The 11,438-nt window shown below is 38.9% G+C and overlaps 1 protein-coding gene across 1 annotated transcript in view; it reads right to left on the bottom strand.

Moving 5' to 3' along the window:
* Positions 1-11,438, bottom strand: part of PTK2 (protein tyrosine kinase 2) — a 145,896-nt gene that overhangs the window by 92,716 nt on the left and 41,742 nt on the right. The window contains exons 5-10 of the mRNA XM_072410626.1: positions 7,932-8,011; positions 6,985-7,047; positions 3,842-3,896; positions 1,272-1,447; positions 1,114-1,146; positions 101-107 (exon numbers count right to left, since the gene is read on the bottom strand). Of these exons, the coding sequence (XP_072266727.1) occupies positions 101-107; positions 1,114-1,146; positions 1,272-1,447; positions 3,842-3,896; positions 6,985-7,047; positions 7,932-8,011 (414 nt within the window). The remainder of the gene's footprint in view (positions 1-100; positions 108-1,113; positions 1,147-1,271; positions 1,448-3,841; positions 3,897-6,984; positions 7,048-7,931; positions 8,012-11,438) is intronic.

The raw sequence follows: 11,438 nt of genomic DNA, 5'->3' as shown, positions 1-11,438 counted from the left end.
TAATAATAATAATAATAATATTAATGTGGACTATAAAGCTTGTGATAAGTATTGTTGCCAATCGTCACTGTTTCAGACGTGCGTTTAGATTGCTTTTAACTCTGCATCTTTTTTAAAGTGTTTAAAATTCTGTTGGATCCTTTAGCTTTGCAGCATGCTGCTTTCCTTTGTTTTGCCTTATGAATTCTAAAATTGAAGCAAAATAAACCTCAAGCATGTCGCATTTTCACCTGTATGCAGCTTAAAGCTTGTATAAAGCCAGTGCAGACTAGGTCTAAGGATGATGCACACATACAAATATCACAAACTCTTTATATTAGCAAACAAAATTCTGCTTGCGATAGCATATTGTCCCCAAAAACAGAAACTTGAGCAATATAGAGTACTGTAAACCTATTTAGAAAACATAAGCTGAAAAAAGAGATGTGATTACATAAATGAAGATGTGTGCACATGCTTAAAAAAAACTATTTCTGAATAGAGAAATCTTGTGGTTTGAGCCGAATCCAAAAATTTAGAGGGGAAGTTAATCTTCTAAAAGAAAACAATCATAAACCAAAGTCATTAGACCTTAAGAGGGAAACCTAAAGATGACTCACCTGGAATCTGCACATTCTGGGAGGGGTTTTACTTACATGGTGCTCCAGTTTCAATCTACCTGCACTTTGCTTTTTTTTCCAGGATTGGTGGGAAAATTAATAAATGCATTGGGACATTCTTCTTCTAGATTTTACAACTACAGAGGAACTGGAAAATTTACCAGGGTATTACATATCACCATGTGAACTGCAGGTACGTTCAGCCACTCTATAGAGCTGCGATGTGGGCATACCAATGTCATTAAGTAGAAATCGGTGGACACTAGTCCAACATTGTACATGATGACATTGACGTGAAGGAGTGCCCACAGGACTAGTCAGACACTGATTTTGAAAGGTTTGCCATCAAATCTGTAACCACCAGGGAGAAAGGCTGCATAACCTTGAAGTAAGGTTGACAATGTTCTGACTTTGAATATTCCCTAAAAATATACATTATATTTTAAAATTAGCTTGGGTTATATTTGTACAAAGAGGAGCTATAAGCTACAGATTGGAATTGGAGAATCCCTGCCCTTTATCTGTCATTCGGGAGCCAGAGCAGGTACTCCAGCTACCAAATCAATTCAGTTTTATGTGTGCAGGAACGTAAATTGAACAAAAAAAAAATATACAACAAAGTTAAGAATTAAGTGTTAGAGCTTTATCATTTAATAATTATATGGATCAAACAGAAGACTTATGCAAGTTATTTGTAATGTACTTACTCCCAAAGCACACTTGAAGCATTCCTTATCAAATCTGTAGACTGGCGAGAGGATTTCAAAGAACTTGAGGATGCTTTCTTCACGGTTCAGGTGTGCAAACTGGCGGAACGTCTGTTGGATCAGCTTCCGAAGTGTCTTTGCCTGCAGGTGACAGAAAAACAAAATATAAAGTCCATAAAGGGGTGTATGAAATGTAGCTAGTGATGTATGCATCATAAACTACCTAGATCATCAATGTTCAGAAAGAAAATGTTATTGGATATTTTGCTTATTATTCAGTCACTCCCAATGTCACAGGTAAGGATAGCAGAAGTGTTTTACCATTACATACCACAGTCAGTGACTGTTATCATTACACAAAATTTATATAGCACCAAAATATTATGCAGCGGTTTACAAAGCCCATAGTCACGTCACTAGCTGTCCCTCAAAGAAGCTCACAATCTCAAGTCCCTACACTAGTCGAATGTCTTTAGTAAAAATCATAGGGTGAATATTTTGGGGGAAACCAAAATAAGCAAATTGCTTGTTTTTAGGAATGTGGGAGGAAACCCACACAAACACGGTGAGAACCTGCAAACCTAATGCCAGGAGTGTCCTGGCCTAGATACAAACCTGGGACCTAGCGCTACAAAAAGCTAATCAATTAGCTTTTTGGATCATTCATGATGAATTCCAGCGACAAAAGACTAAGACAAACCAACGAGCGTTGTACATACAGCGCCGTTCTGTTTTATGGAGAGGGGACAATGAGCGAGTGCACCCCGCTGCGCTTTTCTCCCTTTTTTACTATTGCAGTTGTTCACGGTCTGTTTGTGGATCCGTCAGGACGACGTAAGTACACGTCAGATTGTCGCCCGAGACAAATCCGACTGTTCGTATCGGGCGAGAATCATCGAATGTGTGTACACAGCCTTAGACTAGGAGGTCAGTAGTTATGTGTAAGTGTCATATATTAGAACTGCCAGCAGGTATTGTCTTTGTAAAGAAACACCCACATTGTACTGGGAAAAGCTGAATGAGGGGATAACAAGCTGACAAAATGCAAAATCTGCAGACTGAACCCTGACTCTGGGAGCTGAATTTTGACGAGTACACTATAAGGCCAAAATTATGTGAACACCCAAGCAACCTACAAGCTTCTTGGCATCCTACAAGCCTACCTAAGCCTCCTGCGAATCCTTTTTGAGAACCATGGACACTAATATGGAGGGGAGAGCCTAATTTTATAGTTTTACCGGCACTCCAGCATTCAAAAAAAAAAAAACTGAGCATTTGTCCAGGAATTGCTGAGGTCAGCTACTCACCTAAGACAATGAGTTCTGGTTCACAATCACTGTTCCTAATAATCTCAAAGGTGTTCCGAAGGGTTAAAGTGAGGGCTCAGTGCAGGCCATTCACGTTCCTCTACTATAAACCCATCAATCTGTGTCTTTAAGAAGCTGGCTCTTTATTATTGCTCGCTACATCTACATGCTGAGCTGCCTGCTTTGTCACTCTGCATGGTTATTGAGCTTTACTGTTCATCTATCTCAAAGCAGATCTATCCATCTGCTCAAGCTGATTAAAAAATGTTTTGTGGCTTTTACTTTAATCCCAACAGCAGCTTTTGAGCGATGCCGCCGAAAGCCACTGAAGAGAAAATTCACAGAACTGTATATAAAACACAATAATTATAATAACCGATGTATAAAACTAAAATTAAGCAAGCATTACTCTGATAAATGTTAGAACAATGCCTCAAATTCTTGTCCCTAAAGCAGAAAAAAGCTTCCAGTTTTTGACAATCAGTTATCACTAAACAGTGGTCAGCGTATCGGCACTTTTACGAATTCCAATTGTGTTCTGACAAGTCTCTCTGAAAGAAAGCAGGATGGGTAGAAACTTGCCTTTTCTGACTATCTACGGCTCTATGCCAGCTGTGAAAATGCACATTGAATCTCCTGTTCTTGCACAAAGCATGCATTTATTTAAAGACCTTTGGGCTTTAATGTTGTACTGTTGTACACACACACACACTTGTTCATTCAACAGTATTTATATGAATCCTGTTCTCTGACAAATGATTAGCATAATATTGTTCAGCAAGACCTGTAATTTGTAAACTCCTGCTATACTGTGTAGCCAGGATCTGAACACTCTTACTGCTGCTACGGGCCAAAACGACAAAAGAAAGTGATTTCAATTAATTTAATAGCTAAATAGTACTTGATAGCAAAGAAGGTTTTTTAAGGCATATTATCAGCCAGGCAAAAGGTTTCCAAAAAAAAGTATCCAACCCATGGCATGGCTGACACGGCTCCCGCCTTTCATCTAGTTGAAACACTGTAACCAGATGAAAGCGGATGGCGTATTTGTTTAGGGTGGAATTATTGATTTCAGGTTATTTTTCTTGCCATGGCAACTCCCAGCAGATAGAAGGGATCCCTGGTCTAATTGACCCAAAGTGTCCCTACCTAACCCCCATTTGGAAATGATCAACATTCCAGGAGCTGGGATAGCCCCTATAACTCATATACATGGACAGAACGTTACCTTCACAGAATCCAGCAAACTCTTTGGGAAGAACCTCTTCAGACCCACATCCTTCCTGAAAGACAAAATGATAAATCATTTTATATTAGAAGAACAGTATGAGGATCTATAGCTTAAATTATGTGACTTAAATCGTCTTCATCCAATGTGGATTAGTTTGAGGCAAATTAGAACAGGTTTATTTATAACCTTTTTCAGGCTTTAATCACTTGGTAATTATCTACTGGGTAGATTTCCTTACACTTCCTGTTCCAGCAACCACACAGGACATGAATGGAAATCTCCTTCAGACCTGAACAAAGACAAAAACTTGACTGATGTTCTCAACCTATTTTTCCACATGAGATACGTCTAAAGGGGTGATTTACCATAATTTATAATTGAATGGGTCACTTTGTGTTGTAACTATGTACACTATTGTAGGTTTTTATTATTTGATGATATTTATAATGCTTTAAAGAATAAAAGTTGATGCTTTAAACAAAATTAATTACTGCAGCCTAAGAACGTCCCACTTTATTGAACTCTCTTTTGTTCATCACCCTTCTGTAGATGTACTAACCCCTTGCATGGTACCGCAGGAATGGGTCCTTGACGGGGGGTATGTTACCCCCTATATACAGCAATCTATTAAAAGCGGGTGAATTTTGGGAAGCAGCCGAGAATCAGTGGAAAGCAACTCAGGTTTGCAGTTGGTAAGTTGAAGGGGTCTGGACTCTGAAATGGGAGGGGAGGAAGGTACAGGGTGGGCCTTCCCATTCAACCCAGTTACACACCTGAATTTGGCTCCTGTTGCTAGAAATGGCACAGGTGTGCGGTTAGAGTTGGCAATGTCTATGTCTGATGTGAAATTGCAGCAAGGAAGCATTGAATGGAGTTCTGCTGAGGAGATGTATTTGTTTGGCCTGAAGACTGTTACATCTATTTCTAAACTGGACTATAAAAAATGGTAAGACTCAGATACAAAATGATGTACGCCATCTTGAAGTTTTGTTTTATTTGGCTGAAGGAAGTTACATTATTGTTTGTGTTTTTACAAACATATCTGTGTGTTCGCTGCAGTTGCTATCCCCCCCCAATATTACACCTTCCATATCCTACCAAAAACAGGCAATTGTTTGGGTTGATAGATAAGTGTATAAAATGCTTTCTTAAAACAGGTTGCCCAATAAGGAAGGCAGCTATTAAACCCAATCAGTAGAACAAGAGATGCTGGTTATTGGTCTCCTCCAGCTGCATGGTCTTAGGTGTCATTAGTACAGGGCTGCAGGCGATAGCGCTAGTTGAGAATGGCAGAGATGGAAGGTTCCCTTCGTACACTCAAACATGTACTGATTTGTTGAAGTTTTTGTCCCACAGCTCATCGCCTCCCTGCAGTTTTTGGGCGTCCTTAACTGATCATTTAAATGCACGGTTCCAATGACTGGGTCGGCTGGCAAAGCACTGCGTGTAATCACTCACTCTGCAAACTTTTAGCAATGAGTGTGGCAGTGATGGATTGTGGGTAATGAGCTATGAGTTTTACAGATTTTTGAAAGAGAAAAAAGCCTGGATTCTTTTAAATTTAAAAGCATTCAAAGTATTTAAACTTAAGTGATTTATACATAAACATCCAAAACTCTGTATGAATATCAACTGTAAAGGAAAAGGAAGAGTGCAAAATTGGAGTCCAATGCATTACAAAGTATAGAAAAGGGTTCCCCATATGCAATCAAAGCACAATACGTTGGTTAACTACATCCCCAGAAATATTACACTACAAGAAAATTGAAACCAAAGGCCATAAAGCCCTCACTTATAGGGAATAGAGTGGTACATATATAAGTAAAATCCTTGGAAACTTTAATACGTGTTAACACAACCATATAACAAAAAGGAATGCTGTACACGTAAATAAGTCAGTGTTTTAACATTATAATGATTGTGCAAAACCAACGCATTTCGCAGGTAGATTATGAATATTTCACATATATAGAATCTGACTGATATATCCCTGAAGGAGCTGGAATCCTGCTTGTGAAACGCATCAGATTTGTATATATTGGTATTACTGGATCAAATAATGCTACCTAATGTGCTTCCCAACAGCCAAATAAGGACTATTCAGTACCGAAGTATCCACTAAATTAATCAGTTTTATTGAACTTGTTTATTATTCCACAAGTTTGATACTTCCCTACTTTACCATCAAAATGCTAATGACATTCTCAATAAAATAGCCCACAGCTTTAATGTAGCAGTGGGAAAGTTTGCAAATATCAAAAGCACTTTATGGAACAGCAGTGTTGGTTGACAATTTCTTTATTCAAGTGAGTAAAACGGGTTTATGAAAGGAGCATTTTGAAACCAAATTCTGAATTTGTGTTCTGAATCAGTGAGCTTCCCAGAGAAGAGCTGTGTAATAAATGATTATTTACTTGTTTGCAAATGGAATTATTTACTTGTTTGCCTTACACTCTATAGGGTCCATTGATAAAGCAGTGAATCTGACATTCCCTAAAACATTAACAGTAATCGGTAAGTGCTATTGAAATACAAGGGCCTGAAGATTTTCCACCAGGGAATGTCAGATTCACCGTATTATTATTAACATTACAATAAATTAATAGGGGTTGCAAATGACAGACAGAGATAGTGACAGGAGATAGGACCCTGCCCAGAAGAGCTTACAAGCTAGGAGGGGAAACCACTTTATAAGTAGACCCACAGAACAATACATTGGAAAACAGCATGCTGCAAAGCTAAAGGTGCGTATTAAAAAAAAAATTATGAATAGACCTTGGCCACTTTTTTCCTCAGGTGTCATGGTTTGTACTTGGTATGTATGCAGGTTTGCTATCTGCAACCCTTTTCTTTTCTACAGTGCTACATGATATAAATAAAAAGTAACATCAATCAGAGAGAGAAACCATTAGCCTCCATGTTTTTACCACAACACATTTCCTTTAATGGTCACAAAAAAAAAAGCTTAACACTGCCTGGTTGCTTGTTGCTGATGTATAGCATTGTAATAGTAAATGCTTTATACACTATCACATGTTTTCATCCCAACATGGAATATAAATTTTGGTGTGATAAGAAAAGGAACAATCTGGGGTAAATCCTGAATCTAGTAATGATAATAGAGCAGCAGTGATACTTACTCTAACACTTCATAGTTTGATTTCTTCTCCAGAGCATTCCCTCTCATCTCCCCGTACAACCGCCTGCAAACAGAATAGAAACATTGGTAAAGATAAACTTATTCAAAGTAAAATAAAAAAATGTTTAAAATGACAATCTATTAAAATATTAGTCCAAAACAATTTTACATATTTTTTTTACATCATAGGGGAGAGGCTAATAAGCAGATTGAGAACTCATAACTGCAAAAACTTCCAATATTAGAAAAGCAAATAGAAATATTTATAGCAGGGGGTTGCTAACCAGGGGTATCCATTTCCTTTAAGTTTATGGAAATCAAATTATGGGGGTCAGTGTTCTACCCAGCCTCCTTGAGCTGGGCGCAGCACCTGGCACTTTTTAGTAATCACCCGGCTGTTTTTGGGTGGTTACTGATGATTTGTATCACAATACAGGGGCTGCCTCCCACCTACAATCTCTTCCCACCCAGCTTTAGGAAAATTCTGGGTCGAACAATGATGGGAGTATGCGAATGAACCTCTGACTCACTATAAAAAAGTATTCTCAGTATTATGGACACTGATTAAAGGCCAGAAGTGTTATTTTATTTATAGGTTTAGTTAAATCCTCCATACTCTATACCTACCTACCCCTCTGTGTTCCTGTTATATTCTCCATAGCAAATAACTAAAAAGGTCCTGCGAGATGGTAGGAACCAAGGTTCTATCATGTAATTATGGTTTTCCCCATTTTGAGTAGCAGGTTACCTTCAAAAGAGTACAATCTTACTACACTAACTTATGTGTCCTTCATATTTTGGACAATGGTAACCAAAACCCAAACCAGGAAACCACACCACTGACAATACCAGAAACCAAGTTGTATAAGCAAGGCCGCTGATGTATTTCATGAATAACAGACTGGAACTACCTCTGGCAGAATGTGTTAAGGATATTCAGGGTATTACCGAATTTCCAGGCAGCCCAGCTTCAAAGCAATTTCCTGGTCCACTTGGTCTGACATCTCCGACATGTAGTCATTTTTCACCTGGAAGACAGCGGAAGAGAAGAGAAGGAGCGATTAGAATAAAAACTAGACCGGTTTGGGGGGAATTTTTTAATTATTCATATATCTGGTACCAACTTTTCTAATTTTCTATAGTTACATACAATGGAATGAGAAGCCCAGTTTACTTGTGCATGATAATGCTTTCAAACCTCTATATGTACAAGCAGACATTGATGCCTATTGAATGACCAGAAATACATGGATAACCTTTTAAAAATCCTCAGATATAATGCAAGTGGGGGAAATTTTGCAAATATTAGAAAAATTGGTTTATTGACAGGTGCATATTTTTTAAAAACAAATTCTGAATTGGTGTTGGTGTTCTAAATCAATAGGCTACCCAAAGAAGAGCTGTGGAATAAATGATTATTTATTTGTTTGCAAATGAAAGTTTGTAGAAGCTGGCTGATTTCAAAATTGATTGTGTGTATTAAAAAAAATATTATTAGAGCCCAGCCACTTTAGGACCGAGCAGACATTATTCATCATGGCTATTTAATGGCCAGAATTACGTGGATGACCTTTCAAGAGTCTAATGGATGCCCATCTAAATGGTTCCAATTATTTCTATGGAAGGATATTGTTAATAATTTATCATACAAAGACGCTTTAGACCGGGGTTTGGTGAAACCTTAGGATTCCATCAGGGTTTGCTTGAGCAAGGCAAAATTTGTGTTACCACTGAGACCAATGATCTTTTTGGTTATCTGTAAGATTGGCACCCCGCACTGACCACTACGCTAATGTACTGTGAGCTGTGGATATAAAAATTATTGTCATGGGTTCTTAAAGACCCTGAAGGTTGAAAAAAAGGCTGCTTTAGACAAATATGACCTTCCAACATTTCAAGGCTCTTTTCTGCTCCAGCATGACATTGCATACAAAATCAATGCTGTAAAGTCATGATTTACCAAATCTGGTGCAGAGTGGCCTCTGCAGAGGCCTTATTCCAACCCTAATATCTTGGGGATGGATATGGTTATTGCAAGCCGGGCCTCGTGATTCAACATCAGTACCTGGCCTCACAAATGTTATAGATGCACAAATTCTCAGACACATTCCAAAATACTAGGGGAACCCCATCCTAAAAAGAAGAAAAATGGAGGAATAACTCCACATAACTGCCCATGGGTATAGGGTGCCCAAAAAGATTATATGGGTTTCATAATCAAATGTCCACAAAGGTTTTGGCCAGGTATATTATTATTATTACACAGTATTTATATAGCACTATCATATTACGCAGCGCTGTACAAAGTCCATAGTCGTGTCACTAACTGTCCCTCAAAGGAGCTCACAATCTAATGTCCCTACCATAGTCATGTGTCATTAGTGTAGTCTAAGGTCAATTTTGTAGGGAGAAGCCAATTAACCTCACTGCATGTTTTTTGGTATGTGGGAGGAAGCCCACACAGACACAGGGAGAACGTGCAAACTCCATGAAGATAGTGTCCTGGCTGGGAATCGAACCTGGGACCTAGCGCTGCAAAGGCCAGAGTGCCTTAATATGTCACTGAAAAATGAGAACAAAGATGTGGGAGTTAAATAGCCCAAAGCAACCAATCCAACTTCAATGTTCTTTTATCAATTCAGATTTGTCAGAACCATAAAATGCAATGGTGGACCTTCCGACGTTGTACCTTGCCCTGTGGCTTGGGCTGTGCACCAAGAGAAAATGGGTTTGGGTGTAGGAGTTATATGATATCATCATACTCCCATAGATAAAGCTTTGCATCTGTTGTATTAGCAGCATACTGCAGGCTGTGCGAATAAATGATGAAGGGGGAAGGGGATCGCCATGACCCCAGACTCGGCTCAGCAGCTGCCACCATTAGCATCCATATGCTGGCTGCATCCTGAGCCCCTCTGCAGCTTCTACACCCTGGCAATGTTAGCAATAAGCCATATTGTACACAAGCGGGCAGCAGGAGAAACACTTGGGGCATTTGTAGAGGTAATCGTCAGGAAATGAGCATCGTGGTTCATCATAAACTTGTGTTGTTGTGGTAAATGTAAGAAAAAAATTGCTGAATGTGTTTTAAAGATCTCTCCTCTTCGAAAATATGGATTTTGCCTACAATTTAAGCTTAAACGCCTTATTGATTTATCCAAAAGCAGAGAAAAAAAAAGACAAAAGACGCTTTATGCATACAGATACAATTATACCTTGATTGTGTGTTACTAGTTTTTCCATTCTTGTATTGCAAATCTCAATGCAGTGGTTGTTTGCCCTTACAATCACTTGGAAAATCAAGTGCTCCCCCATACCCAGATGCCCCGCCCCATTCCTGAGGAGTACAACCCCCTAGGGGCCCACAATGGTGCTCTATTCGGTTTGCTATACCAGGTAGGGGTCTTCTTGAGGCATTTGAAGCTGGTGAAGGTGTTATGCTATATCTAAAACCAAAGTGGTCAAAGCCAACAGCTGCTTTATTTTCTGTGGGTTCCAGATAGATTTACAAAAAAATCTAATCGAAAAGGAAGTGAGGGAAACCCATTCTTTACCTATGTTACCCTAAAAGAACCAAAAATACAAAAAATTATGGGTGCACAGTGGTTGGCATTCTGGCCTTTGCAGCACTGGATCAAATTCAAATCTCAACCAGGACACTATCTGCATGGAGTTTGCAGGTTCTCCCCGTGTCTGCGTGGGTTTCCTCCAGGTACTCTGGTTTCCTCCTACATCCCAAAAACATGCAGTTAGGTTAATTGGCTTCCCCTCATATTGGCATTAGACTGTAATAATGACATATAACTATGGTAGGGATATTATAATGTGAGCCCATTGTGGTGACATGACTATGGACTTTGTAGAACGCTGCATAATATGTCAATGCTATATGAATACTGTGTAATAATAATAATAATCTGTGTTTTGAGATACACTGTCAACAGTTTACCGTGGTGGAACAATGCAAGAAAGCTCATTGCACCGTGCTTGTGCAAATTTATAGTCCAATGAGAGCGCAAACAGTACAGAAGTTTACAGGGTACCTGAACACAGTATGTACTTTTATTAGGTATGAGTAAATAAATTCCCCTACTTTGTCTCTCAGTAGCCCCATCAAGCAAATACATAATTTTCGATTTCCCAATTTTTGTACAGTCAACAACCCTGAATTTGTCCTCCCTCCTGCACATTACTGCAAGTCAGTCCTTGTACAGGCCTAAACACAAGAAGAAGTAACCATATAATGTCTACAAGAACTGTCTGCTTATTGAGGGTGTGCAATGGTCCTTTTTTATTTGGTTGTGTTTGGCTTTTTGCTAGGTGATGGGTGATATCTCGATGTGACAAGCTGGGATGATTGATAGTCTATGCAATTAGAGTGACAGTTCAGAGCTGGCTCCTGTGAGAGAGAATTAACCAGACTTCAGCTTTGCTTTAAAGCAGACCGTGCAAGGT

The sequence above is a fragment of the Pyxicephalus adspersus genome, chromosome 5 (assembly GCF_032062135.1).
Source record: "Pyxicephalus adspersus chromosome 5, UCB_Pads_2.0, whole genome shotgun sequence".
Classification (NCBI taxonomy): domain Eukaryota; kingdom Metazoa; phylum Chordata; class Amphibia; order Anura; family Pyxicephalidae; genus Pyxicephalus; species Pyxicephalus adspersus.
The sequence above is the reverse complement of the archived record's forward strand: the minus strand, read 5'-3'. Positions and strand labels throughout refer to the sequence as shown.